This window comes from Falco peregrinus, chromosome 3 (assembly GCF_023634155.1).
Source record: "Falco peregrinus isolate bFalPer1 chromosome 3, bFalPer1.pri, whole genome shotgun sequence".
Lineage (NCBI taxonomy): Eukaryota > Metazoa > Chordata > Aves > Falconiformes > Falconidae > Falco > Falco peregrinus.
Window position 1 is genome coordinate 120406920 of NC_073723.1, and position 24290 is coordinate 120431209.

At 44.5% G+C, this 24290-nt stretch overlaps 2 protein-coding genes across 2 annotated transcripts; both read right to left on the reverse strand.

Moving 5' to 3' along the window:
• Positions 1–948: 948 nt before the first annotated feature.
• RRAGC (Ras related GTP binding C) lies at positions 949–15344 on the reverse strand. Its single transcript, XM_055799523.1, has 7 exons — positions 15038–15344; positions 9113–9316; positions 8210–8409; positions 7244–7358; positions 5585–5727; positions 4001–4149; positions 949–2986 (listed from the first exon to the last, which is right to left on the reverse strand). Exons 1-7 carry the CDS (start codon positions 15302–15304, stop codon positions 2835–2837), a joined length of 1230 nt encoding a protein of 409 aa, XP_055655498.1. The 5' UTR covers positions 15305–15344; the 3' UTR covers positions 949–2834.
• Positions 15345–17283: 1939 nt separating this feature from the next.
• Positions 17284–22440, reverse strand: MYCBP (MYC binding protein). The gene is made up of 5 exons (XM_055799524.1): positions 22314–22440; positions 22026–22098; positions 20584–20632; positions 19714–19843; positions 17284–17382 (listed from the first exon to the last, which is right to left on the reverse strand). Exons 1-5 carry the CDS (start codon positions 22407–22409, stop codon positions 17338–17340), a joined length of 393 nt encoding a protein of 130 aa, XP_055655499.1. The 5' UTR covers positions 22410–22440; the 3' UTR covers positions 17284–17337.
• Between the last annotated feature and the right edge of the window lie 1850 nt (positions 22441–24290).

Here is a 24290-nt window from a genome sequence, read left to right on the forward strand (position 1 = left end):
CGGGGGGCTCACTCCTGCCGCTGCCCCCGCACCCCTGCTCTCCGCGGGAGCACAAGCCCGCAGCCGCCCGCACAAAGCCGGCGGGGCAGCCGTACCGCTGCGGGGTGGGGGACGCACGAGCCGATGGTCCCCTTTACACTTTCAGTCCTTTCCTTGAGACCACGGTGCTGCCCTCCCTCACCCCTAACCAGCATCTCCCCCTGCCCCGGCTCAGCACCAGGGGTCGGGCCCCTGCGCGATGGAGAAGGTAAAGCCTTATGACTGCCCTTCCCCCTCTCTCTCTGGCAGCCTTCAAGATTTCAGCAGAAACCAAAAACTGCCTCGTTAAAGCAGCGAGAGGTTAAGTAACACAACTCGAAGTGCAGCATCTGATTTGCATTAATCAATTTAAGGAAGGTTATGACTAGTTCTAGTAAATTAAAGAAATACCATTCTCCTTCCTAGAGACAAATTTAACTTTTAAAGCTAATATCATTCAGGTAGTAGTGAAAATAATCAGTATTTCTGTTTTAAAATGCTACCATGAACCTTAGGTAAATGCAACCGTTCAAGAGTAAGGTAATGCTGACAAAAATAATTAAAAAAAAAAAACAAACCAACCACCCAAAAAACCCGCAAACCACAACACCCACACCAGAAGGCAGAATTCCGGAACACAGCCTAAGGCTCACCATTGATCAAAAGGTGAACAAGTCACTTCATCATTTATATGCCTTTAAAGTCTAGAGACATCTTCTGAAAACTGAGTATTCAGTTTGGAGTCAGTTTTTAATTCAGAGGAAAGCTAAGGCTGACTAAAATTTTTAAAGCCTCACAGGGGGAGGTGGTATTTAACTTTTTAAAAAATACTGTGAACATCGCAAGGCTTATTAAAACTTGCTTAACTGTATAGGCCTTCATAGACTTTTGTTGAAGCACCTCACCCTCCAACAGAAACAATACTGTTAGTTTGACCTTTTTTCATTTTATTAGCACAAAACCATGTAGGGAGTGAAGAGAAAGAGAGGAGGAACATACACATGTACTTAGAACATGGAAAACTCACTGCATAAGTGGGAATGATTTCTTCCTTCCTGTGATCTAGCCAATTACTTCTCCTCTCCCCATGAGTACTAGGACACTGCGACAGTTTGCAAGTTACAAACCCCGACCTTACAAGCCTCCAGCACTTCCTTAAAAACCCCTGCAGTTCCATGACCAAAAAGGAGCTCAGCCTAGGTTCAGGGCTGTAACTGCTGTTAAGAGAACTGAACTAGACCACTTGAATTCCCAAGTCTGCTGCTGACTGTGGTAACTTCTGGATCAGATCCTTTATATATTTAGTAACATACAACATCTTTAAAACAAAGGAGAAACATTTACACAATATGTGCATACACCCTAATGTTAATGCATGTATATTTTTACATAGTTCAATGAAAATCCATTCTATAAGCGCAGAAGCAATCCTGTGGTTATTTCTGACCACATAAATACATCGGTTGCAGAGATCGCTTACAGTTACAGATCTTCTCGCAGAAACTTTTATAGTGGCACTTGTATAGTCAGTTGGTCCAGTGGCTTCGCAACACCTATACACACATAGGGACAGGTAAAAAGAGCCAAGATCTTTACAGGCCAGTAGCTGAGCCTACTGCATAGCAAGGCTGACGTACAGTACGACATCTGCAGTAATAATACCAACACCGAGAAATTAGGTTAAAAGAATTCAGCTATACTTCCCATAGTATGAAAGCCAGCATCCACAAAATCAGAAAAAACAATGTTCTCTTCAGATTGCATGGCGACAAACAGGAAGGTGTTTGCCACAGTACAGAATCAACGCACTTTCAATGTCCAATATTATTAGTAGGTTGTGACACATTGATTTTTAATTGCTGTGCAAGGATAACACCCTCAAACATTTTCCTAGGAGTTGTTGTGATTATCAGTCAGAGGGCAGAGAGATCTACCATAAGTCAGTAACTTTGGCATTTCTTCTCTTGGGAATAGCTGAAAGTGGTTGCTTTATTGCAACAGATGGCAGACATTTCAGTTTAGTTAGCCATGAAGTTGTTTTGTGAATAGGATCAACCACACAGATTTGTGACATCCATGTTTTTGCAGAAGAGAGCAGGTAGTTCATTTCTGGTTTTAATACTTCCCTTCCATCAAAGGGGGCATAACCAAGAAGTGTGGTCTGAAAGCAAAGTATCACAATTTCTTAAAATGAAGCTTCAGGTCAGCTCTCCAAACAAATACAGAATCACTAGAACAGAGCTCTACCTTGCATCCACTTAACAAGTACAAAATTCATGAGAATACTCTGAGCACGCTGGCGAGAGCAAGAACTACTTTATGGAATGATCTGTGAGACCAGCCTCACCAAACAAAAAGACTGTTTCACAAGCCTAAATAATGACACCACCTTTTTTTTTTTAATTACAAAAGGGTAAACTTAAGCAAAAGTAGACATCCTACAGATTAATAAAAAAAAAAAAAAAAAAAAAAGTTGAGCAAGTGACTATTCAGTGTTTCACCCAAAACTCAACTCAATCACTTTAAGTTTTGACTGGGCAATCGGTCAGAGACAGACTGAGAATAGGACTCCAAACTGAAAAACCACTGCACTAGCAATAGGGCTGGTTTCAAACTGGCATTTCTAACTCCACTGGCCTCGAAGTATTTTTACAGTAGTTTCAGTTGTCCAACATGAGTTACAAGCTGCTTGTTCCACAGTTAGCGCCACTCTTCTCCTGTGAAACATACTTCAGGCTTTCAGACTACTCTTCTCTTGTTCCACAAAGCTTCGGAGTGAAGAGCTGACAAGTCTATCCAACGTCTTTAGTTCTCCTCTAGACTGCATTCCTAGGCGTGCCATTGTGAGTCACTGCTTTCATATTTGAGGCGCTTGATTGATGGTTGCAGATTCTGTGGGAGGCAACACCTACTTCAAAGACTTCATGAATGGCTTTGCGGAAGCAATGAAAATTGTAGTCTATCAGACCTGTCAAGAGGGAGGGGGAGGGGAGAGGAAAAACTGTGCTCAGCTTGGCACACTTCAGTAATAAACAGAGCTTCAAAATCGATATAAAATGTTTCATTTAACCAACAGCTATTTTGTTACTTATTTTAGTATGAACTTGGATACAGAGGATTTAACAAAGTTTTACTGATGCCAGTATTCATTTAGACTGTCTCAGTTTTGAGAAAAAAAGGGTACTCATTTGGAGTGCAAGGTGTATATTCATAACTAAAAAGCAGGTGAGGGGACAATACAAGACTCTACCCCCAAAAAACATGCTATTACAGCATGACCATCACTTGAATGTTATCTTGCACTTTATATCACTGATATATATCCTACCCACGGTGAGAAAAACTTTTGAGTTCAAATACAGTACAGTCATTAAAAGAACACACCTGCTTTTTCCCTTTTTAAAATGCCAAGGTAAGTACTGTCACCATTTACATCAAACACTCAAATTAGGGCCTATGCTGCCATTTCTACCCCGTAACTTACGAAGACCATTTATACCATCATGTCCTACAGGTCCAAGCAGCTATGCAGTTGGTTAGACCTGCAACATATTAAACACTTAGTTCTAAAGTTCCTACCACATACTGTACTAGCCTACCACTGTTGATTTCTTCAGTCATACATTAAAAAAATTACATCAGTGCCACATGTGATAGAGAATATTATTCACAGTGCAACAGCTGTCAAGCAAAACGTAGTAAGCATTACTCCATTCTACTGATTCCACTGTAGCAGGTGGTAGTGAAATAGGCTTCATTAGCTACACAAGTAATTTCAGCAGGAGAACAGCAATTAAAGAGAAGATTCACAAGAATAAAAATAAGACCTCTTTATACCTACCTCTAAGGAAAGGAGAAAATTCTTCCCAAAAGAAATGAAACAAATTTAGTTTACAAGTCACCTTGATTTAAGTCATATGACTATTTCACAGCTGATAAAACGCATTAGATAAAAGCCATTCACTGGGGGCAAAGTCCTTACCTTTGCGCTCAAAACTCTCTTCTCTAAGAATGCAAACTAATGCCAAAAACTTTGTTACTTCCTTTAAGTACAGGACCGTTGTGTTATTGAGCTTGATAATTGCCATTGATTCTTTATCATAAGCACTTCCAGTGCCATCTTCCTTTAACCTAAGAAAGAAGGAGTTAACCCAAGACATAATCTCATAAGCATGCATATGTAACTTCAAGACAAATAACTGTTAAATGCAGTTAGAAGAATATTACTCATACTGAATGGTAAGCAAATGAAGAACCTGCAGTGCGGGTCTTAATACTATCACATCAGAAAGACCAGTATCCCACCTTAAGTTTCTCAGGAAAGCTAGATCGAAAGAGAGTAGAGGCCTTCACTAGATACTGGCTATCTTAGACAAGCAGTTAAGAGCAAGCTATCCGCATCCATTCCTTCAATATCAGACTAATAGCTGTGGCTGTTTAGTCGATGCCGTTTTCAGCTTACAGCTGAGCATTCTTAATGGAGGTAGTACAGGAGATAGTACAGCGCATTAGTAACAGCACAGCTCACCTTCAAAGAGTCACTGCTACTCAGCGTCTCACTGAGTTCACAGTGCCAGAGTAAGGAATCAAGTGATTCGTTTGAAGATTCTAATGCAAGCCTCCTATTTGCAAGTTACTTGTAATGCAAGTTACTCCATTGACAGAAACGTCAATGGAGTAACACCTCAGCAAAATTACTTTTGGTAAATTAATACAAAGGCTTCCTTAGCGAGGCCAGTGCAGGAAGTGCAAGAGGGGGCAGGACACTTTCTGGTCTGCAGCTAAAGCAGCCTGCATTTACAAGAGAAGGTTAGGATGCTACTTTCTATCTGCAAGTTAGTAGTGTTTGTTAAGTTACTGTAGAAGCAAGAGCTGTATCGCAAGCTACTTCCACACACTCACTCCTGGAAAAGAAACCAAAGCAAACAGTTACACAACCCTGGGTTGACCCATCAGAAGACAGACTACTAAACATTGCGGTACTTCTTGCCAGCACTGTATTTTCCAGGCTATGAGCACAGTTTTAAAATAAGTTACCGCTTCTCCATTCAAAAACCCATTGTGAAGCATAATTCAGGCATAAACTGTGAGAAACAAGTACCATGTGCATCCCTCAGAGAAAGTCAGCAAGAGCTGAGCTGACCTGGCAAAAGCTATTCTGTTTAGACAGTGGCAAGTCTCAAAGCAACGTGACTGCAAGTTACATTTATGAGCTATACCATGCTATCGACTCCAATTATTTGCAGGTATAACAATAAATCATAATAACAATACCTGCACCCACCATGCCAAGTGAGACACAGCAGTATTCATTCATACCACACATGAAACACTTGGCTTTTACAAATGTCAGATGGCTGCCTGAGGCCGTGAGTGGAAACAGAGTACAAATGCTCAATCCAGCTGCCAAGTCGTTTGGCTTCATTCTAATTAGTTACAGAACCAATGTGCTTTACACACCAATCGATAGCATCTTGCCGGATGACAAGGCCACCATGACTTGCATGGTTTGCAACCTATTCTACAACATTTAAGGACTCTTTTCCTAAGAGTATTCATCACTTACCCATATATACAGGAAACATCTATCACTACATCAATCATGTCACAGCACAACTCATATGACTGCATGTCCACAGGGGAACTGTCTGTTGCAATGTAGATTTTGCTGACTACATCGAAGAGAAAAGCTTTTTCAATGCCTGAATTCTTCAGAAAGAGAAAGAATTTGGATAAATTTTAGAAATAACTCAATCTTTTAAATCTCAAGTAGAATTCACACACTTTCACATTCTTAATAGCAGGAAATGGTTTAAACATTATCAATTTAGAGGCTTAAGAATGAATCAAGATTTAGAGCATATAGTTCGTAAATACAATACCCTTGTTGCCATAGTACATATCAACATCACCTTCTAGTTGAAAAAAATAAAACTGAGGATTGGTTAGAATTCTTTGCAGTTTATTATTTACCAGATCATAGTTTGGGTTACATTGTAATATGCTTTCAGAACTCAAATGCAGCAGTTTTCCTCTTCTGTGGTTCTATTAACTCCAGAGGAGCCACATATTTACACCCACCTGATGGGCCAGGCTCAGAGATTACTTACTACATAGTAGTATCCTGACACATAAAACTTTACACTTGTAGTATCATGGCAGCTTAGTTTCTGTGTGAGGCAGTTGCCATGTAGTTTAACATGCACAACAAATAAAGTCAGCTTCTAAACTTACAACCACATGAAGAGTATCACATTATGGCAGTTACGGATACGGAAAAGCACTGAGCCAACTGTACCACCCCATTTGTAACTGAGCATTTTGGCAAAGTGCACACACATTGCAAGTTCAGGAGCCTTCTGCTTTTAAGCAAGTCACCTCGCAAACACTATGGATTTCTGGCAAAGCTTAATTTCTGTTTATGCACCAGAAGCATTCCTTATTGCTTCTTCCTAGCTAGCCTGAACATCCAAGGCAGTGCCCCAAGGACATCCTTTTGGCATCAGGGCCACAATCCATATCCTCACAGCACCAAGCAAGGGTGAGCATTAACGTGTCCTCTATCCACTGGGCCAGGTTGTTACAGACAGTCCTCGACTAACACTGGAAACAAGCATTATACAGTAGCATGGGGCAACACGTCTGACCCACGCGGCTCCTCTCAGTCACAACCGGTTTCCCTCATGTTGTCCACATGCCTGCAACAGCCTCACAGACTTAACTTAAATGAGACAGGCTACTTCAGCCTTTTCTCTAGAGTGACGTACTATTTCGTTTAAAGTATAAAGCAGCAAATGTCTGTGTCACAAATTCTGTAAGAAATGCAAACACGAAAAAATCAGGGCAAAAGTCTCACAGGGCACGTGCCTGTTCAAGGCCAAATTCACATTAGAAAAAAAAGTCTCTTGCCAATACAACTACAATAATTTACGAAGTGCCTTAGCAGACAAATCAGTATATCGTGCTGGCAGAACACTTCTGTATCAACAGTTATAACTAGCCAAACTATGCTTGGTCAGTATTTAAAGAAACCCACACAAACACACACCAGCACAATTTAGCTGTGGTAAAGAGCTGCTAATGCAGACAACTGGGCCGGCAGAGGACACCAACAGGAGTGCCACCTGCATCTCCCACGGGCAGATCGAGCTAGTGCTCCTTAGCCGAAGGACTTGCTTTACGATTCCATGTATTTCACTCAAAGTTCTGTTAGATTAACACTTACTGATATAAAGATATTTAGTAGATTTTCCAGCGTTGGCAGCTGTGGAATGAGCTTCTGTACCACTTTACTGAAGGCTTCAAATATTGAATGGTCATAGATACTGGTCAAGTAAAAGCTGAGATACGGAGGGAGGGGAAAGGAAGAAAACAGAACAAAGATTCAAGAGTATTTCAGAATTGTAATAGTAATGTTAAAGCAATGTTTTTTAACATTTAGGCTCGATGATTTAGCTGGAATGCCTTTATCAAAAATACACCTGGCCACTGCACCAAGAACCTAATTTTCTGAGTGACTGGAGTAAACATGAAACAGACTTCCCCTGTCCCTGGGAGATAGAAGAGAGAGAAAAATCTGAACATGCTTTCACAACACAGCCTAGAGAATGCTTATCACAAAGGCATTAAACACTCAAGCAGGTATCTTCGGGTCAGTTCCTGGCCTTCCACTTTGTTCACGTTAACACCAAGAGATACTGGTAATACTTGAAGGCTCCATATGAATCAAAACAGCAGTAAAACCAGAGAAAAGTTAGCTCATTATAAAGGCATTGGTAGAAGACACCTTAAAAGCAAGCCAAATACCAAGGAAGAGACTAAGCTTTTCAAACCACTCACACTGAAAAGTCAGCGCTAGCCAGAACTAGAAGGCAGCCAGCTTCCCCTCTCCTGCCCCTGCCCCTGCAGGCCACGTGTACAAATTCAGCCTGTTATGCTGAACGACAAGTATGCAAAAAAACACTTGCATTACTAGTGAGTTCATTAATAAATCTCTTGATTGGAATCTGATACAGTAGCCTGCCTTATTTTAGTCAATCTAACAGCTGAGGCTTGACCATAAATTCAGTGGTGTATTTTATAACAAAGAGTTTGTGCAATATTAAGGAACTAACAAGGCCTTGCTCTGGTCCAGCCACTATTACATCTAAAAGCCAACAGTCTGTGTACAGGCCAGAATCTTTTAACTCACCTCAGGTGAAGTTTTTCAAGCCCAGCATCCGTAAGGTCATCATTAGCCCTCTGATGAATATCCCTCTGAGTTTCTATTTTATGGTCATCCGACAAACCATCAACTTTATGAATAAAAACTTCAAAGTTCATTTCTGGGTTGACCTTGTAGGCTTTTGAAACTGTAATGTGGAGTCTTGTTAAAGCTTCCATGTAGTCATCCTGTAAATCAGTTTTGGCAGGAATGAACAACAAGGTTTTATCTCTGGTAACTATTCCTTTCTGCACAAGGATAAAATATTTCAGTGCAAGAACTTCACTTCTGCAACTAAACAGAACTATGGAGAAAAGAATACCTTGGAGTGTCAGAAATCCAAGTAGCTTAGATTCTGTTAATGTAAATTAAGTTGCATTAACTATACAAGGCTCAGCTACACAAAACCAGCCTGCAGAGCAAAAAAGCAGGCTACACTTCAACTGCAGGAAAAGTCTTGGAGATTGCTGCTGCCTATCTTGATAACCAGATAATCTTCCATGGTGCAATTCCTAGGTTGATTAAAAGCTATCAGATACTAAATAGTACCAGTACTTGAAACTGAGGTCAGAAGAGTGCTGTTATTAAATGATCTCCATAGCCGTCAGCGGCAGGGATAATTCAAAACATCTAGCACAGCAGGTTCTTGCTATTACTGTAGAAAAGTTCAGTTCAGCCCCTTTCCACTCTCTCCACCAGGAGCGTATGTTCCAGTCATTTCACAAAACTAAAAACCACACACCAAACTTAAGATTGCCCATGCATCCTTTCCTACATAACAGATGTTTTACGAACTTACGTAAATATATAAATTATTAGCTTCTCGATCAGTCCTCTTGCACACATAGCAAAAAGAAAACTTCCCTGTGATTCTTAGCGATGTGTATTTACCTGGGCATCAATAACATATATTAGAGCACCTGTTCCTCTGAAGATCATCTCATAATCAAATGTTGGATCAAAAAAGTCCATCTGTCCAGGAAAATCCCATATTTGGAAATTCACAAATGAACTGTTGGAAATATCATCTTTGTAGATCTTGTTGGTACTTTCCAAGAACAGAGTCTCATTGGGAGACATTTTGTGAAACACCACCTGTTAAAAGAACACAAATTACAGTCTTCACTTTGTCTTATTAGAAGAGATTGGTAGAAGTTCTGCCACTTGAATCTTACAAATAGGTTTATACATTCTAAAGTGTATTGTTTCCTTTGGTAAATAGCTTTCTGCATCAGCTAAGGAAATAACTTACCCTCCCCCCAGAAGCAAGCAACCAAATACAGTTGAACACTTTCACAACTCTAAATAACACTGCTGCCTAAAGGCACAGATATCCCAGTTATTCTTTCTTCCTTGCAAGTCTAATACAGTACTTTCAAATTCTGCTATATTAGCCAATTCAAACGTGGTATAAAGCCACTGTGTTAACTGAGCAACTGCAAGCTTTTAAGAACTGTTCCCTTCCAGTCCTAGAAATTCCGAAAAGAAACTTTGCTTTTAGTCTGTTGTCAAGTGTTACAACACAATATAATCAGACTGTTCCTAAACTACAACAAAAGTGTACAAAAACAACACCCCGGTTTTAGAGAACCGAATAGCTGCGTAGCATGCCGTCTGTTAACAACTGAATTACGTTTGCTGACCCTCTCCTTTCAAGTACCCTAAAGAAACGATGGAAGCTTTCAAACTAGTTTGATAAACGGTTTAGCTGCAGAGATTAAAAACACACTCACTGCTAGTACTCCAAAAGCCCTGCTGGGATTTTAGCCCTTCCCTGAACAAACAGAACTAGCAAGTAACCCCCCCGCAAAGCAGCCTGTAGCAAAAGCAGACAGTTTCAACAGAGAACACTGCACTAAAGCAACCCAACCATATATATTGCAAAAGTTACAACAAACATAAGGTGGTTGAATGCTAGGACTGCAAAAAGACAAAGCTTCCTATATAGCACTTGGTATTGGTATTTTATTTTTTTTAATGTTTCACACAGTTACAAAAGTAATCCATTAAAGAGACCTAGTGTAACTGTCTCCATCAAAAAAACTGCAAGACAAACAACTCCAGCATATACCCAGCATGGTAAATGGATTGTTTAGTGAGGTTCATAGTAGTACGTCAGCCTAGATTTTTTCAAGACCAAGGAAAAAAAATCAGTTCCTCAAGGCAAACATTTGAGGAAGTCAGGATATAAATGAGGTTTTAAACAGCAGAGCATTTGTATAGAAAAGTAAACACAGCTCTAGATACGCAGAGGCTGTATTGCAAGGACTAGAAATTCCTCAGGGTTTGCAGCACAATTTTAAAGCATTCTGAAATCAGTGTTTCATCTTTGGAACTCGGCATCTCCCATGGGAAGCAGGACAGAATCAGCGAATCCAGTTTAAAAGCAGATGAGCCCCTGAGAAGCAATGCCATCTTCCCAAAGCAGCATGTTTCCTTGGGTTGATGTTCCCCATCTATTTTTTCACACTAATAGGGGAACCAGGACAGTTTTGATTAAATTCCATTTCTATACCCTGGCATCTACCCCCACTCTTACTTATTTTACACAGCTTCAATGCAGCAAACAAAAAAGGCTGCAAAAGCATCTGATCAGAAGCACGCAGCTAACACTGATACCAAGCAATTTTGGCTAGGCATATCAAGGCAAGGCAGACAAAACTAGTAAAATTCTAAGAATCTGCGAAGTTGCCTTGCTATAGCTTCTATCTTTCCCAAGCGTTCCTTTTACACATTCAACATCCAATGTCCTCAACAGTACCTGGCGACTTCCTGCTTCTACTGTATTGTAAGAAATTGTCACTCTCAGCTTAAGCACTGTCAGCAGTACACTTTTTTTTTTTACTCTTTTTTTTTTTTCAATCCCTCTGAATTTCCCATTCACATCTGACCTGCCACAATCTCTTTAGTTTTCAAGATTTATTTTTTTTTTAATTTCCTGACATGTCAACCTTTTCTCTATAACTTCTCTACAGCGGCACTTGGGTTTACTTCCGAACTGCAGCTGTTAAGCTGCACCCCTAATACTAAATTCCCGAACCACTTCCATGTTTTTGGATGGCTCTGTTTGCTTGGGGGGTGGTGGTGGTTGTTTTTTCTCTTAAAACCTCACCGTTTCTGTCCCAATTTTCAAGTAGTCACCCTTCCTTAGATCCATGAGCTGAATTTGTCCAATGTATTTCATTTCCACTACCTTGAACTTTGAATGGACTCTCCATGGAAGCGTGTGTCTGCGTGTGTCTGCGTGTGTCTGCGTGTGTCTGCGTGTGTCTGCGTGTGTCTGCGTGTGTCTGCGTGTGTCTGCGTGTTTTTTCTCACAAATCAGAAAACAACCATATTTGGGATTTCACTTCCAGCTGAAACACTGGCCTGATCCATACAAACAAAAATTCCCACACAACAAAACAATAATCCTATACACCAAGTGACAGGCATGACTTCCACAACATCCCTACTACAAGAGCTTATGATCAAATATAATTTGCCACAGCAAGACACCTTATTGGGTACATTGTAGCAAGACCTAAAAACTGCAAGAGGAATATCTAAGGCAGGAATTGCAAGTTGCTGAGAAAGTAACAAAGCTAGTGCAGTTTCCCTTTTTTTTGACACTGTCGGCAAACATGAATAACTGTTTTATATCTGCATCCTTTGCTTCAGAAGGGAAACAACGAGCAGAGCCAGAACTTATTCTAAGAACCTTCACAGTGCAAGTAACCTGAAGGGAAGACCCCTTCCCTGGGAGCTGTCCCAAGCCACCACCAAGCATGTCCCAACGAAGTCTGTACAGCCGAAGCAGGCAATTTGGCCTTCATAAGCAAGCATCTCCCCACTGCAGCACAGGATCACTCTGGACATAAAAACAGGCACCTTCACCTACAAGTCCAAATGCAGAATGGGTTTTCAAACTCTTTGAATGGGTTTTCAAACTTTTTTTTTTTTTTTCCCCTAGTCATAAAAACCCCCTTTTTATCCTAAGGTAGTATTAGATTAATTCTATTGCCCCGATGTCCAGAAAGGAATTTGCAGGGGCACATGGAAGGAAGTCCCTGAAAAGAGAGAGAAAAGGTACGGTATTGCAAGATGGTCTTGAGAATCTACTAATTGGAAATGAACAGCTGCTTCACTGGTAACAATGAAAAGCAACTTCTAAAGGACTCTCTAACAGCAGTAAGTCATACAATCGTTTTGTCATTTTCACACTTTCCAGAATCGTTGCTTCAGTTCTGTGGATTTCTTAAGCTGCTATAATGAACAAGATGGTCTTAGAAGAAGCAACTGCTTTTTTTTTTTCCAGAGGAGAGATTTGGGGGCTGTGGGGTGACAAAGAAAGAGGGTAAGTACAGCAAAAGGAAGACACAAGTGACAAAGACTTAAAGAAATTCACTGCTTATTAGCAGCAGCACGTTACATCTTGCTTTAAGATATTTCTAAGTATTAGAGCTTGCTACAGAAGCGTGACACACAGCTCGTTCTGACTCCCTGCTCCCCCAATCCAATTCATTTATTTAACATCTTTAAAGAAAAATGAGTATAAATGAAAAGTTTACAGCAGCCTCAAAGGAGCGGCTACTTTAGGTTCTAACACACACACACACCTTCCTCCCCCAATAATACATTTATGCTAATCTTATGAAGGCAGAGCAGCAAGTCTGGTGACAGCAACCAAAAAAACCTGCCGACCCCAAACCCCCCAAAAAACCCCACACGCACCCCAAAAAAAAACCCAAAATGAGGTACTCTGCTTGAACTCTTTCCAAATTCCTATTGCATAAGGACAGTACAGTAAGTCCAGTTACACGACTCATAAGTCTGCAGAAAAATTGTTTTATAAACTGAAGCAATAGTCACATTCCCAAAATCTTCTAACCTCAATTTGCTACTGAACATTCACAGGTTATACCCAGTATGGCAAATCCGATTGTCCAAAGGAAATAAAAAAAAAATAATAAAAAGTTTTCCTCCCCCGTACCATCATTTTCTTCTTTTCTGACAAGCCTCCTGTTAACATTGATCTCAGTAGAAGGCTGGAATGGTTTAAAATTCATGTTTTTCATGCAAATTTCTAGATTCCCACAAAGCCAATACTTCTCCCGATACAGCATTTATTGTGCACACCCCTACTCTCTGGCAAGGCAATCAACAAGCAGTGCCCAGACAGAAGGGTTGGGTCAGGTTATGACCATTTTTGCACTAGACAGATCTAAGAGCAGGGACGTTGTTGAAGAGAAACTTCTTGATACTCCAAGAATGTCTCAGATTATTGCCACAGTCAGTTTGCTCAGGCAGCAGCACAATGAGCTCCTAGGTAACAGAACCACAGCTTCAATTCCCAAGCCAGATCAGCAACTGATCAGCAAAAGAGAAATTCTACATCCTCTTACTGCATACACAACATCACACTGTTCCTTTCTTGTACAACTACTTGAATGGGTCCTCAGAAAACTGATGCTACCAACCTTGGTCATTGGAAAAAAATAATATCCAAAAGCTACATCCATAAAGTGACAACTTGCGGCTGTCACTTTGGTACCAAAATCTACCTGCGGTTTGGAGTCACTGCTTTCCTCTAGCTTTCAGGGTTCACTTTTTCCAACAGCAGACAGTACAATAAGACCTCTAATGAGAGTACGACGAGCGCCGTTCATGTCAGCAAAGACTTAAAGACTTTCAGTGCAGTCACTGCACCTGCACACACAGGGCAGGGCGTGGGATTAGACCTTATCGATAACCGGGAATAACTGGAAATACTGAAAAGCAATGACAGCCCAGTCTGCCACTGTATTTCAGAACAGCACAATGGAAAAAGATTCCCACTAACAGATACAGTACCTTTTGCAAACCTTGTCTAAGAAAGGCAAGCCTACAGCAAAATCTAGGAGCCTTCAGACTACAGTCTGGAACCCATATGGGTTACCAAGCAGCCCGCAAAGGTGGCTAAAATAAGTAGATTCATACCTGCTATGCTGCAATGTCCACAAAAGGCTTCTCTGCATAAGCCCTTTCCAGTACTCTCTGCAGGATTCCACACTTCACTTGAAGGAGGTTTGAGGCCCCTGAGTTTAGAGCTTGAGAACCACATTTCACGAGGAACGCATCCCGTACAAACATCACCCCCAAACTTCCTAACAGCGACCACAAACACAAAACCGGCACGGAGGAACAAGGATCATTCTTAGCGCTTCACTTCCCTTGAGGTACGTGGCAAAGGAAAATAGTCAGATTTGTCTTATTTTTATTAGGAAACTCTAGCGACTTCATGAAGCTACCAACCACCCTGAGGCACTGAAACTGTTTTATTTCCTCCTCAAACGAACAGCGACTCTCGCTTGTTCGGTCTGGCGGACCAAAGGAAACCCGAGGCTGCCCGTAGGAAAGCAGAAGTCTCTTCCACAGCATCAAAGGCAGAACAACAGCTCCAGCCCCCTCCCGAGCGGAGGCACTAGCGAAACACCGCACACCGGGCCTCTTACCGTGCTGGCACCGCAGACCGGGCCGCGCACGGCGCCTTCCCATCCGTAAGAAAACGCCTCATGACAACTGTCACACCAGTATCTTCACTTTTTATTTTTGGAGCGTTAAAGTGAAGAACTACACAGGCTACACGCCCTGCGCTACGCAACCCCCCGCCCTAGGGCAGGCGGCGGGGGCCGCTCCGGGAAGGGCCCGCCCGTAACGCGGCCGCTGCCCCCCGCTCCAGCGTCGCCCCCCGCTCCAAAGCAGGAACTGCCTAGACAGCGACATCGGAAGGAGAAAGAGCTCGGCCCGGAGAGGCAGGGCGGCAGGCGGGGGCGGGAGCCGCCGGCTGCCCCTCACCTTCTGGATGGAGGACTTCCCGCTGCGCCGCAGCCCCATCAGCAGGATCCGCGGCTTGGAGTCTGCCCCGCCCGCGCCGCCGCCAGGCCCGCCCGCGCCGCCGCCGGGCCCGCCGGGGCCCGGGCCTCCCTCCAGCTCCGCCTCCTCCTCCTCCTCCCCGTAGCCGAAGTCCTTGGGGAACGAGTCCGCGGCCCCGAAGCTCCCCCCCACCAACGCCGGCTCCTCAGCCGCACCCGCCGCGCCCGCCCCGCCGAACTGCAGCGCCATGTCCGCCCGAGCCTGGCCCGTCCCGGGGCCTCCCCCTGCGCGGCCAACCCAACCCGACACCTCGCGGCCCTCCCCGGATTGGCTGGCGCCGGGCTCCGCGGCGCCGATTGGCTGCGGGGGCAGCGAGGTAGGGTGCCTCCGGTCAGCCGACCCGGGTCACCTGACGGCGCCGCCGCACGTGAGCGGGAGGGGCGGGGCGAGCGGCGCCAAGGGCGGGGCGGGACCCGGGGCCCCACGGACGGCCCCGCCCCCGCCCGGGCGCTTTCGCGGGAGCAGCGGCCACCCGCCCCCCGGCGGCAGCGCTCCGCACGGCCGCTCGGTGCCCGGCGGCGGCGGCCGGCATCGCCCCCGCAGCTCTAACCACCGTCGTCACTGCGCCACGACCCTCGGTGCGGGCGCCCGGGCTGCTCTCAGCGGGCAGCGAGCGCAGCGGCAGTACTGGCAGAAGCGCAGAGCGGGTGCATCGCCGCCCTGGCAGCAACGGCTAGGCCCCGCGCCCCTGCCCCCAACGCCTTACCTGCCCCCAACGCCTTACCTGCCCCCGCGACCCGGCAGCGTGTGCCCCAGCGGGCTCAGCTCGGTCCTCCTCCGGTCACGCTCCCACGGCCACACCATCAGCTCTGCGATGCGTTTTCTGCGGCATTATCCCCTCCCTATTGCCACACGCTGCAACTTCATGCCAGGTGTATCTTCTAACTTACACACCAGCTGCCTTCTCGCCTTTGCTGCCGAGGGTGGGACACTTTCTGTCTGGGTTTTTTTGGTTGATATTTTACCAGCTTAACACTTTCCCCTTATTTACCTCTCTTCTGGTCTCTTTACTACTGTACCTATTATTGCTCTGAAGTAGACAACTATTACATTCGTTAGCCCTTGAGTTCAGTTTGTACCTTGGCTTTAGTACAAGTTCTGATCCATCCTACCACACCTGTAAGACAAGCTGCAAACCCATCCTAGAAACAAAGAAGTTAAACTAAGAGCCGGTAGATCTAATACATGAGACGACTACTGCACTTTTTCCACCCTCCCCTCCTTGTTTTTTGTCATCAGTTGCCTTTAAAGTACCTAGAGACAAACGCATCTCCTTAAAATGTATCTTGGGGTTGGGGTTTTTTTGGGGGTGGGGTTTTTTTTTTTGTTTGTTTGTTTTTTTAAATAAAGGCCTATTTGGCATCTCAGAAGGATGGCAAAGCTGATTCAGAGAAACTGGGGCCACAGGACAGAGAGGCGAAATTAAAAATCACAAGTTAAACACACACACACACCTCCCTTGGATTTTCTGCCCTGCCTAGATTTTCTTTTCCCCACTAGATGAATTCTCCACATTGTACTCTCACATGCACCGCTAATTACATGAGACATCCATTACAGGCAAGAATTTTGTATTCTCTTCAGAACCGTGCAGGCAATATCTGGATCAACTCTCCATGGCCCAGTTTGTGAAAAAGGACCCAAGACATGAACTACATGGAAATAGGTACATCTCATGTAAATTAAAAAGTGTAAATTCAGTAGGCAATGCATCTCCAACATTGTTTTATGTCCATCACAACTATACTCGCTCCTTTTGTGCCCCTCTGAGTAGACAGTTATCCCATCAGCTTCAATAGAAGCTTAACCTCAGCACTGGGTACCAATTTAGAACATATCTTGGAGGTCCTGCTTTAGTTTACAGTTTGGTCCCTGTGTGATACCTCACCCTCTCCAGTTAAAAGGAAACTGCTGATCTCACTGGTGGTTTAACAGGACCATTGGCAACAATGCGAAATTTACACAAATTTGGCAGGCAGTTACCTACAAATTCATCATAACTATCACCTTTTCTTAAGCACAGAAAGCAAGAAAGTTAACCGGCATGCTTAAACTCATCAGTTGCTGCTGCAGCTGCACACTCATGATACTGCTTTTTTTTTTTTCCTTTCTTTTAGATGACGAGCTAACAAAGTAGACATGCAGAGTTCACACACACAAAAAAAGACTGCAGTTCTCAGGAAGCCCTTTATTAAGTCAAGGCATTAAAGAAGAAACTATTGTTATTCACCATGCTTCTCGTCTTGAGGTGGTTCATACTGAGCCAGCTGTGGATTTAAAGAGAGGAATTTAGTTAGCTGCAACATTTCAGAAACACTTTCTACATTAAGGAATGTAGGAAAACGTTTCATCTGGAAGTGTTCCATTTACTTTGTGCATTTTAATCCATCACTAGTATTTATGCAAATCCATTTTCAAGTCAGGCAACAAAGTAACCCTTCCCTCAAAACATCAATTTGTCACATTGTATAATCCTGCAGCTATAACAAGGGGGCTTTTAAAATGCACTTTCAAGCACATGGGTCTTGCTCTGAAGTTTTTCCGTTTCTCAGTGTAGGTTTCATTAAGTACTTTTGATCTCAAATAGCAGCTGATAATGATCAGCACCTTATAAGCTTTGATGTCACTGAAAAATGATTAAATGAAATAGTCACTCATAGCAACACTACCGAAACTAACACTTCCTGTAATTGTTCTTTTATTATGCTTTCTGGAGAGTAGGACCTAGGCAACTATGCACTGAAGCACAACATTTACTTTGAAAGTTACTTCCAAAGAAACATACAAAGGTGTTTACTTGATCTCAGTTACATTAAAGATAAGCTCAAGCTTCAAAAACAGTTCAAGCATTAGGACTGAGTCTCTGAAATATACCAGTCCAGTTTCCTCAGCTAAGATTCTTCCTCTCTCCTATAAATTGCAGAGTAGGTTAAAAACAAAGTACATGAAAAAAATAAAATGCCCATGTGTTCCTCATAGCGACACTAATTTACAGCAATCACTATGCCAAGTAACAAGCACCACTAAAATAGCATTTTCTCATTCTTGTAGATTTTACCACAAAAAATGGCCAGTACACAATCCAAAGTCAATTTTCTTTCCGCAAAGTACCTAATTGTTTGCTTTCTGCCCCTCACCCAAATACCCACATTCTCAGTAATAAAGAAAAAGAACAAGATCTCCACATCTGAATGCAACAGAAGAACACCACCTATTTGGACACAGCTCAAGTTACCAACAAATGCACTGTTAAACGTGTGGACTGCTACAAAAAAAAAAAAGCTAACCAGTAGTGTTCTCCCTGCATTTTGTGTGAACTTCTACAGTATGTCAAGAGTGACAGGCAGAAGATTGTACAGGAAAGAAAGGGAAAAAACAAAACCATCAGTATTAGAAGGCACAGTAAGGTAAGACTTATCATTTGAAGACTAAAGAAGATGAAAGCACAAATAAACCCACGATCATGGAAAGGCTTACTTTCCCGGAACAGGTTTTGACTTCTTTAAGAGATTTCTTTAACCAAAGACCCATATTACTCTGCTTTCATGTGTCTACTTACTATCAGCTGTATTTTTAAGTCGGCTACGCCGAGTGAACTGCTGGTCTATTGCTATTCCCCCTAAAATTCTGCTCTTTGCCATATTTCCTAGTAAGAAATAATAAACGTAGCTGTAAGGACTCGACTGTTGGTAATAGAGGAGGAGAATTACTAAGACAGCAAGAGGGGACTTCAGATGAGAAATACAAAGGGGTAATGGCCAAGTGTCCCTTCTCCCAGAACTAAGGTGCTTGTCTCCCAGTAAAAAGCCTGTAGGGATGTTCACATACAACAACAGCCACCTTCTTCCAATAAACTCATGGAAACTTGTAGCAGCATATAAGCTACTAGCTTATTAAGGTTCTCAAATGTTTCCTTCTTCAGTGTTGTGAAGTTTATAGTCAGTGCTCCCTCGTAAGGGGAAGTTTTCACATCTTGGAGCAGTTTCAGAGACAGCCTGCGGGCCCACTAAAGAACGGCTCTGCCTTAGCTAGCACTTCAGATCCACTGCTACTGCAGATAAAGGAACACCGGAGTCATTTTAGCTGAAAAATGCAAATTACTGTCCCACATGGATATCGGTGCCTCTACTGGTAACATCCTGCCACGTGTAGGTCTGCCAGGTCACACAAACTGATGTATAATATTCCTCCTTCAGTTAGTGTTTTGAAAGCCTTTATAATAGATACATTAGCTTTTTTTCTTTTTCAAAACTCTGTGGAAACATGAGCTACATAACATCAGACAACTTGAACATATCCAGACAGGACTGAATGAAGACATGGAATTAGCCTCAATAACATACTTTCACTGAATAAAATCCCTAGTTTAGCAATACTAGTCTATGTTATGGAATATAAGAAGTGTTCCATAAAAAAAAATAGAATTCATCATAGTAAAGATTTTATCAGCATTCCACAGCCATGAGGCTAAACAATGCAACAACATTTATTAGTTACTCTAAGGGAAGAAAGAAGAAAGTTAGCTGTATTCCAAGTATTAAAGTATTCCTTTTGTGGTGTAATATGGAACTACTGAGGAACACCAAGTAGATTTTTACCTTGGTTTTCAGTTTTTTATTTTCTTCCAACACAGCTTCATATTTTTCTTTCATCTCTGCCACTTCCAAGCGAAGTGCCTCTATTTCTGGATTCTCAGGAGCTGAAGCTCCCAGATGATGCTTCAAAAAGCTGATATTTAGATGTTAAGTATTTCCTCAGTTAGGTAGCAGAACCGCATCATAGCTTTAACACTTATGCTGAAGTTAGTGCTGCAATGCATGCGACCAAAATTGCATTAAACCACTTTAGGTTCCTACAGTGCTTTTCATCCTACAGGATGAAGTTACAAAAATAAAAAAGCTTTTCAAGTCCATTGGTATATTCCTTTAAAAAACCAAAGCACAAAAAAACCCACAAGACATCAGTCTACACAGGACAAATTCTCATGTTTTACTATATCCTCTTTTCCTCTCTTAACACAGTTTTGAGGAGTTAGAAGGAATAACCAAAAGATAGAAGCAATAGCCAAAAAGGGAGGCTGCAGCAAGAAACAAACACATTAAATTGCATTCCCCTATTATTAAAAAAAAAAAAATAAAAAGGAAGTGTGAAGAAGCTGACATCAGAAGCTACAGATACTGTAAATACTCAAATCTAATGCTGCAGGCCTACAACATTCTGTAATAGACTAACTTAACTTCATAATTGCTGGCATACTGTTATGCACAGTTCCTCTGCACCTTGTCAGGCTTCCTGTTCGCTTGTAAGAGCACAATTATTAGCTAAAACGCAACCATAAAAGCTGCGTTCTCAATGCAAGCCTTCTAAATGAGTCTCTCCAGTTCACTCTCTCAGTTCACGAGTCAGAAGCAGCGCTGCTGCTTCGCGTGAAGTCTCTACAAACAATTCACGGAAGAGAAAAAGGATACTCCAGTGCACTATTTGGTTTCTCTGGCTCTTCATATAAGGCTACCAACACTGCAAATAGAAAATATTCAACAATTGCAAGTCCATGTAACTAAGTCTTTAAAACATGTATCAACAGTCAGAAGGCATACAAGTTGCATGCCATGTTTATAGAACGTTCTTCTGTTTAACAAGATTTTCACTTATATACTTTGATGCAAAATAGGTCTGCTGTACAGAAGGGAACAAAACAATCCACCCAGTAACACGTAGAGAGTTCTGTTGATCCCCTAACCACAGTGTTTGACTATTCTAGCAAGGAACACAAAACAGCCTAGACTGTTTTAAGATATTCCACACACAACCCTAGTATTGGGTTTTATCAGCAACATTGAAATTCTAACTCTTTTGAGACTCTTCCTTCATACACCATTATTTCCACTTAAGCTACACCTTTAAGGCACAGGCCAACATCAGCACTTCCACAACTTCCAGCAGAAAAGCAAACCTCTGTCAAATAACTACAGGTACAAAACTAAATGGTTACCACCAGAGTAGGTGACAGAGCTAATCTTTATGGATGGGGGCCCTAGCAGCCAGGGCGGTCACACTCACAGAATTCCCAAACTTAACCAGCCCCTCCCTCCCCACAGGGCACACACACAGCTACAGGAGACATCTGGTTTCATAAATACTTAGAGGTCCTTCTCCCAGTTTCAGATGTCCAAGCTGCACAGCCAAATCTGTTTGAAGCTGAGCCCCGAAGTTAAGAACAAACTTAGGATGCCACGCTGCTTGGATGCCTTGTTTCGCCATCCCATGGGATGCCTCGGGTTGCAATAGAAAGAAATCAAGTGGCACCCACACGGCCGGCCAGGGGCCTTGGCGCAGCACCTATTCGCTTGGCAGCCTATTTTTCAAGCAGGAATATTAACAGATTTTTCTCCATGCACAACTGGAAGCTCTCAAAAAGTCTTCCGAGGGATTTAAAAGATACTAAGCCACACGGAAAGCCAAAAGCATCAAGTTTAGCCCCGTTATTTTCCCCGCTGATACGGATCGCCGCTCTCACAGCGCACACAGGCTCGTTTTAGGAGAAGCACCGAGCTCTGCTCCAGACACGCTGGTTTTGAACGGGGATCCCAGGGGCGCAGGGGCTGCTCCGTGTCCCAGGCCGTGACTCCGTCCGGAGAGCTCCGGCAGAACGGCGGCCCCCGGGGAACCCAGCCACGGCCCGAGACCAGCCAGGGAAGGAGCCCCCCGGCCGGGGGGGTGGGGGTGTCCCCAGCACACGCAGCCCGTGAGAGAACAAGGACCCCCGCCCCCGCCGGCCGCGTCTCCACAGGGCGCCCGGCCCCGCAGCCGTGCCGGGGCAGCGGCCGGGCCGCCCCGAGGGGAACGGCTCCCCCCCGCAGAAGCGCGCCGAGAGCCGCCCCAGGCCCCTCGGCCCGGCCCGGGGACTTACCCTTGGTGAGCGTGTCCAGCACCCCCGACTTCTCCAGGTACCGGCGGAACTGCTCCCGCTTGGAGTCCGCGGCCTGAGGGAGGACGCCCACACGGTCAGATCGGCGGCGCCCTCCCCCCACTCCCCGCAGCGACGGGGGCGGCTCGTTGGGGCGGGCGGGCCCCCGTCCCCACCGCGGGGGCGGCAGGAAAGGCCGAGCCGCCGCCGGGCCGCCCCTCCGCGCAACGGGCCGGGCCCGGCCCGGCAGGACGAGCCGCACCCGCGCCGCGCCGGCTCGCTCCCCCCTACCTTGCAATGCGCCATCTGACCCGCACCGCGCCTGCACGCGGCCCCGCGCCTGCGCCCTGCGCTTTGGCGGCGCGAGGGCTTCCCCGCTGTTGCCATAGCGACGGGGCGGCAGCGACGCCCTGGGCCGCCCGCGCGCCCCTCCCCCCGCCGCGGGGGCTCCCGGCCGGGGGCGGCGCCGCGTCCCGGCGGCTCGGGGCGGGGGGGGGGGGCGGGGGGCACTGCTGGGGGGGGGCCCCGGCGGGCGGGGGCGGGGGGCTTCGGGGGAGGGGGCTGCGTGGGTGGGGGGGGGCTGCGGGGGGGGTGGGCCCCCGCGGGCGGGGGGCGCTGCGGGGGGGCGCTGCACTGGGGGGCGCTGCAGGGAGCGGTGGGCCCCGGCCGGCGGGGGGCGCTTCAAGGGGGGGGCACTGCAGCGGGGGGCGGGCCCCGGCGGGCGGCGGGGGGCTGCAGCGGGCCGCGGCTGCGGAGCGGCGCCCCGCGGGGGTGCGCGGCACTGGGCAGCGGCGGGGAAGCCGTTCGCCCTCGCCCGTTTCACAGAACGGAAGCGGCGGCACCGGTGTGGTTTCGTGACGCGCTGCGGGACCTGCTGGCTGATCGAAGCTGGCTATCATTAAACCAAAAAAAAAACCAACCAAAAAGACCCATCCACCTAATCCCGCGCTGCGCTGCTGGGGTCTGCTCACCCTTCCTCTGCACGGGCTCCTCTCCGGTTTTCCTGGCACCAAGTGGCCCTTTGCTCTTGGCGAGGTGCTGAGGTGAGCTGGAATGTTTGACCCACATCCACACACACACAAAAAAGTTATTCAAAAATCCTCGGTCAGCAGCAGGAAAAACAAATTCTTCTGTATCTTGTCTTGAACCAACCAAAACGCAAATGTCCCGTCCCGTATGTGCGCGTGTAAACGCTGCTTTTCTGTTATTTAGACAGTGGGAGCAGAGTGCATTAAACACCGGGATTTTTATTACAGAGACATTAAATGCAAACCAGGCATTAGCACCGTGATTGCCCACAGAAACGTATGCATCAAGAAATGCAAGAACTAAAGCTGCGGTAGCAGTATGGACTTGGGTACATCACGCTATACCATTTACATACACTCCTGTGTATTACACCACGTGAGATGCTACAGTGTAAGCAGAATTACATAGGGCTGTATTTACGTGTTCACACAGAGAGAAACAAAAGCCAAGAAGAAAAGCTGCTGGAGAGAAATCTACAGTGAATAGGTTTAGTAGGATTAATGTGTGTTTCTTAGGTGGACAGGGCCAAATTAAGGCAGCTGCTGCAAGCAAAAGAGCCTTTTAGCATTTGGGGCTCCTTTTTTTCCTAATATTGTGCAGCCTTCAGCCAATCTGACACATGGCTGGCTCATAAACATAACAATAACACACATTAAGAAGTTAATGATGCCGTAACATCCTGACGCTACATCTCACAAATTACTTTTCCAGTACACGTACAGTAAGTCAGATCCACTAGTAAAAAATACACGCATATATGGCAACGCATCCCCGATGTGACCACCTCACCAAATATTTACAGCCTGTTGGTGCTGTGTGAATCTAATACATTCATGGAAGTCAAGATGAACAAATGTAACATCATATTTTGTTCATCTTTCCCTCCTTTATTATTTCAGGTTGTTTCATGGAACTTGCCTTACACTACATGGACTGGAGCAGCAAGTGGATGAATGTTTTTTATCTGTTTTATTACCCCCATAAAAAGCATAAATAGAAATCTCCTTCTAAACAATTATAAACATTCTTTGATTTAGAAGTTTGTCAGAATTTGGGGGACAGACAGACAGAAAAGGAGAAGTTTTACAGTTTGATAAACCTTTTACATGTTTTTTTACATTGTAACTGAAAGTAAGAGGGTACTACTTTTTTTTTTCCCCCCCCATTTTTTTTCTACTATTGTAAGTCTTCTGGTTTGTGAAATCCAAAACTCCTCATTAATAAATTTCAGTAACTTGT